The sequence below is a fragment of the Odocoileus virginianus genome, chromosome 1, assembly GCF_023699985.2.
Source record: "Odocoileus virginianus isolate 20LAN1187 ecotype Illinois chromosome 1, Ovbor_1.2, whole genome shotgun sequence".
In the NCBI taxonomy this organism is placed as follows: Eukaryota; Metazoa; Chordata; class Mammalia; order Artiodactyla; family Cervidae; genus Odocoileus; species Odocoileus virginianus.
This window is the reverse complement of record NC_069674.1, coordinates 4,619,350-4,625,349: the sequence shown is the minus strand read 5'-3', so window position 1 is coordinate 4,625,349 and position 6,000 is coordinate 4,619,350. Positions and strand designations below refer to the sequence as shown.

General features: G+C 49.2%; 1 protein-coding gene across 2 annotated transcripts in view; it reads left to right on the top strand.

The window, feature by feature from the left end:
• Nucleotides 1-3,141: 3,141 nt before the first annotated feature.
• Nucleotides 3,142-6,000, top strand: part of ACTR3B (actin related protein 3B) — a 73,116-nt gene continuing 70,257 nt past the window's right edge. Inside the window, exon 1 of one of the 2 annotated variants that reach the window (XM_070450893.1) lies at nt 3,142-3,309. Coding sequence is in view for 1 of the 2 variants with exons in the window: in XM_070450800.1 (XP_070306901.1) it covers nt 3,266-3,309 (44 nt within the window). In the remaining variant the exon portion in view is untranslated. The remainder of the gene's footprint in view (nt 3,310-6,000) is intronic. The other variant, XM_070450800.1, reaches the window with a different exon arrangement.

The following is a 6,000-nucleotide window of genomic DNA, read 5'->3' as shown; positions in this document are numbered from 1 at the left end:
GGGTATGGTTTTAATAGTCTAAGCTAATCAAATGCATCAGTTCCCCTCACCAGTGACTGCTTTTGGTATAAGCTGGCATTATTATGAGCTAAACTGTCTCCCCCAAAGACATGCTGGAGTCGTTACCCCAGTACCTGTGAAAGGGATCTTATTTGGAAACAAGGCCTTTGCAGATGAGATCGAGGTAAGATGAAGTCATTAGGGCAGGTCTTAATCCAGTGTGACTGGTCCTCATAAGAAGAGAACACTTTCCTGTGGTCCACTGGTTCAGACGCCACACTCCCAATGCAGGGGGCCCTGGTTCGAGCCCTTATCGGGGAACTAGATCCCGCATGTAGTGACTAGGACTCTGTGCAGCCACAGGCATGCGTGCTCAGTCGTCTCTGACTCTTTGCCACCCTATGGACTAGAGCCCACAAGCCTCCTCTGCCCATGGAATTATCCAGGCAAGAATACTGGAGTGGGTTGCCATTCCCTCCTCTGGGGGATTTTCCTGACCTGGGAATTGAACCCGCATCTCCTGCGTCTCCTGCATTGGCAGGTGGATTCTTTACCACTGAGCCACCTAGGAAACCTGGCACAGCCACATAAATAAATATTTAAAAAGAAGAGAACACCAGGTGATGGTGCAGAAACAGAGGGAGAGCGTGGTGTTGAGATGGAGGCCGAGACTGGAGTGATGCATCTATAAACCAAGATCACCAGGGATTTCTGGGAACACCAGGTCTCCTCCTGGAGGCTTCAGCAAGGACTGGTCCTGCTGACATCTCGATTTTGACCTTCTGCCCTGTCGTGAGACGATAAATATCTGTTGTCTTAGGCCAACAAGCTTCTAGTACTTCCACAGTGATGTCATCCAATGGTTGAATTTCCCTAGAATTTCTGGATTTTCTTTATATACAATAATAAAATTTCTTCCTGTGCCCTCTTAAGAGGTCTCTGTTCCCTGCATGCGAAAACGCCTTCACTCAAACATCAAGGGTTAGTGGGCTCGAGAGGAAACATTTGAAGTCAGGAAGTCTTTTGCTTGCTACCAGCAGCTGGCCTTGGTCACCATTTCCAGTAAGTCCTTTGCAGAAGGGACACTCCCGGAAAAGGGACCACCTTTATTACCAGCCAGCTCCAAATCCCACTAAGGCTTCTTCCCTGGTGAAGATGGCAGGGCGGTCTATGAGTCTTGAGGTCCTCTGGCCTCCTGTCCCGCCCCACCCTCTCTACCATGGAGTATTTCTCCATGCGCCCTCTGGGTTTCAGCTTAGGCACCTTGCTCTGAGATGGCCTCACTGACTCCTAAGACAGGTGTAGGGGCCCTGCTTTTTCCTTTTTTTAGCGTTTATTTATTTTGGCGCGCTGTGTCTTCTTTGCTCTGAGGGTTTTTCTCCAGTCATGGACGGCAAGGGTTACGCTCTGGTTGTGGTGCTCAGGCTGCTCCCTGTGGGGGCTTCTCCTGTGCCACATGGGCTTCAGTAGCCGCGGCTCCTGGACTCAGCACAGGCTCAGTCGTCGTGGAACACGGGCTTAGTTGCTCTAGGTGTGTGGGATCTTCTCAGATCAAGGATGGAGCCTGTGTCTTCGGCGCTGGCGGGCAGTTCTTTACCACTGAGCCCCCTGGGAAGCCCCTAGGCGGCCTGTTGACAGCGTTCTGTGCACCTTGGTCTTGCCCCACCTCGGAAGACACTGTATTGCAATTGCCTGTTTATTGTTGCTCTCTCTCACAAGGCTCTGAAGTCTTGGGGGCAGAGGGACATCCCTGGTGGTCCAGGGTCTAAAACTCTGTGCAACTAAAGATCCTGCATGCTACAATGAAGACCCGGTGCAGCCAAGTAAGTAAATAAATAAATATTAAACAAAATAAAGTCTTCGGGACAAAGACTGCGAATGTCTCACTTACTGTTTCATGCCCCATCTAATGCAAGGACTGTCTCATAGTAGGCACTTGATAAATACGTGTTAAGAGAAAGAAAGAGGTGGCAGTGCTGTCTGCAATCTAGAGTTTATCCGCAGCCTTCTGATGAGGGCCTGAAACAGGGGGGTTGGCCAGGGCCTTGGCAAAACACGAAGGAGGCAATGAGCCTTTGCCCCCAGCCTCAGGATCCTATACAGGCTTTCCTCCACACTCCTCACCTTTCTTTCCTTCCCACCTTCTACTTCTCTTTCTAGGTCCCTCGAAAATTTTCTAGAACTGGGCCTTACTTGACCTGAATAGGTTAAGGAAAAAAAAAAAAAAAAGGAATCATCATGGGTTGTCTAAAGTGATCAAGTAATCTACCACTACTTCTCTTAGGGAAAAACAGTTTAAGAACGCATTTAATATCAGTTAAACTGCTTGGAACTACGTCTCCAGAAGAGTCCTAAAAAGTAAGGTCAGGAATATATGATACGGAGGGAGGAGGAAGCAAGTGGGACCTTGGCTACCGTCAGAAGTCGGTCAGTGGTGCCTACTTTGGTCTGGGTTCCAGGAAGATCTTTTGGACATCACTCCACCTTTGACACTTGAGGACATGTCCATAATGATCCTGGTGTAGTGTTAACCTGATCGAAGGTCAATCACCCCTTAAAGCTGTCCGTGCATTTGTTGCACGGGTTTTTCTTCTATAGAGGAAAGCATGCAGTGTTCTGACAGGTGTAAAAATTCTAACGTCAAGTTTTTTTTCCCTTTATTCAGAAAACATTTGGGTGTTTCCCACGAATGCACCAAATACTGTGCTGCGCATCCTTGTCATCAATGATAAGACATTCAGGAGTCGTATCTAGCGGAGCCTATAGCCCGCTATAGGAGTACAAATAAATACATATACACGGTATAAATTTGCTCCAAATGTTGTGAAGCAAAGCAATAGATTGTTGAGATAGTGAGTAATGTGCAGGGGGGGGAGCGGCCACCTAGCAGATGAGCAGGGACAACTTTCCTGAGAAGGTGACATCTGAGCGGACACTTAAAAAGATGAAGAGTCAGGCTTCGGGGTCCAGGCCACTGTAAGTCAGTTAGAAGAGCTCACAACCTCTCCTGCAGCAAGGTGGGACGTACGGACAACGAGGCCCCGCTGCCAGCACTAAAGATGGCGGGCGGGCGGGGGCGGGGACAGGGCGTGTCCGCACAGTGATTGGTCAGGCGGGGGTGGGCGGGGCGTCACGTGGGCCGGCTGAGAGCATCCGGGAGCCTGGCGGCGGCGCTGCGGAGGCTCCCGGGAGCCCGGCGGCGGCGCGGGGCGGCGAGCGGGCCGGCGATCGGGGGAGCCTCCCGGGCCGGCCGCGTGGGCCGAGCATGGCGGGCTCCCTGCCTCCCTGCGTGGTGGACTGCGGCACCGGGTAAGAGCCGCGGGCGCCCGCTCCGGCCCCGGCGCGCCGGGCGCCTGCCTGCCCCGCGGCCCGGCCCCCCGGTCTCACCTGGGGCGCTCCGGGCCCGGGCTCGGGTCGCGGCCCTCACCTGTCCAGGGGCCCCCTGACTCGCTCACCTTGCTGGGGAGGGAGCCGAGGGGAGACGTGGCCTCCCGGCCTCCTCCCCGCGCTCGGCCGGGCCTCCCCGGGATCCCTCCGTCTCCTGGGGTGCTGGCTGCGTACCCCGCTGCCGTTCCCTCGCCTTCCGCCTGCCTCTCGGCGCCCATGCCTTCTAATTAAAAAGTGGCCCTCGTCCTGGGTCCCCAAGCGCATGCTATTTCTCCTCGCTGATAGGGTATCTTTATCACTTACTTGTGGGAGGTTTTTACACCCGTCTCCCAAGTTGACATCTTAAAATTTTTTTTTTTTTTTTTTTTTTTGCAGCCCACTCTGTCCTCTTCCAGTATTGAATGGCTCAGTCAGGCTAAGGTCTTGCTTTAGTTTGCCTAGAGTTGCCTTTGCACTTAATGTTAAAAAAGACTCCATTTTGAAAAACAAAAAAATCTAAAACGTGGGAAAGGCTGTTGGTGGTAGTATAGTTTTTATCTCTCCCCCCAACCCCGTTACTTGTGGGCCATGATTGCTTCTTTTGATGTTGAGATATGCCAAAGAGACCCTTCGGAAATCTCCCGGTCCTTTCTAGTGGCCCAGGCTCGGCTCATTTTTAGGAAGGTGCTCGCTGAATCCATTTAGCTTTTGGTTTAGAAATTCAAGCTTGCCTGCTTGCACTGTAGGTGAAGTGCTTAATAAAATAGCCTGGAAGTAAGTTTAGCCTCTTAAAAAGATTTTTCAAGATGGGATTTTAGTCATTTTTTGCCACAGAGTATTCCACCCCACGTTCACCTTAGTCTTGATTCTTCTCTGTAGAGAAATGCACTTGGTTTAGTTGCCTTGACAACCTTGTGGGGGTGTCTCCCTTAATTTGCTCCAGTCCATCTCCTACGGATTGTTCTTTCCTTTTGCTGCAGAAAAAGGAGTGGTTACAAGCTGGAAAAAAACTGCCTCTTTGCATGTGTTAATTTTCCTTTCAGAGATACACATTGTACCGAAAGTTTTGGGGCTCTTTATTTCAGTAGTTGTTTTGCTACCCAAAACCTGAGCCAAAAACAGTGTTGATACGAACACCCCCCCGCAAGTACTGGCTTCCTTATGCGTCCCCTTCTCCCACCGTCTAGTGTTCACCCCACACCCACCTGAGGTCTGGTTGTGTCAGGAGAGAAGGCAGCTGGTCAAAGAATCTTTCATCCCCACATTTGCACGTGAGGGTTTTTGTGGTTTTGGTCTCATAAAACTGTTGAAATAAAAGCATTTCTTGGTAGAAGCCATAAAATGTGCCCACAGGGTTTGTCATAACTTTAATGTTAGTAAGCTGGGAGCCTTACTCATCATTCTTGCTATAAATATCAAAAGTGTGGTGCTCAGTCATGACCGTTTGAGGTAGGTGGTATCTCACGTGGCTGTGTAACTTCAGGATATCTTTGTTTTATGGGCCCAAGTTATGTTATCGTCTTCAGGCTATGGTAGGCTTTGTGTCAGGATTTAGGAATAGTGGCCGGGAATCCTCCCAGGGGGTTTCACATGGACATAGTCTGTTGTGGAAACAGGGATGGTCAGTCATAAATTTGCAGTGTCCGGTGTGTGGCCAGGAGAAGCATCCTGGAAGAGCCCAAGTTTAAGCATATTACTGCTGCTTATGTGTCCTGCAGAGCCTAGTGATTTTGGATTGACCTTTGCCTCAAAATAGGATAAAAAGGGATAAAATGCAGATAAAAATAGCTAGGACCGAAGAAAAGAATGGGCCTGGAAAATCACCTTAAACTGTAGGCCAGTAGTGCAGCTAGTCTGGCCTCAAGCTTGGCCTTCCTGTGTGACAAGATTACGAGAGAGTCATCGTCAGTTATGTGATGCCTGTCATCAGGGGAGAAGAGAAATACCTGTGAAAAATACAGGTGAAAAAGCTTTTTCTAGTACTGCATTTTAAAAGAGAAATTCACACTGAATCATACATAGTGGGCATTTATGATTGAGAGGGCAGTACACTACATGGTACTTTTTTAAAATAGCAAGTAAATTTCATCCTGGGAGCCTGGCCTCATCTAATAAACCCTGAGACCAGCTTGGTGATCTCAGGTGTTCTGGGGGCTGGGATGACATGGACCACGGCTCTGCCTGCTCCAGAGACAAAGCTTCATCCACTTAAGTGAGTTACTGAGCTGCAGAGTGTTCAGAGAATAGTACTAGCCTGACTTTTCCTAACTGACCTTGTATTTTTGAAGATTTTTGTATTCTTTAAACTTATTTTGAGGAATTTCAAGTCTATTGAAAAGCTGCAAGAAGAGTACCAAAAAAATGCTATGTAGTCTCCATCCAGCATTCTAACTACTAACATGTGCTTTATTGTTCTCTGTATACTTTACACCTTATCATCTTTCTGAACTGTTTGTGAGTTGCAGCTATCCTGCTGTTTACACCAGGGTACTTCAGTGTATCCTTCATGAGAACATATAACCACAGACCAGTGATCAGAACCAGAAAATGTAACGTTTATGCCTTAGTGTTATCTTCTCTGCGGTCTGGATCCCGTGAATGGTCCCTGTATGTCTGGACGCTCAGCCCTCCGCC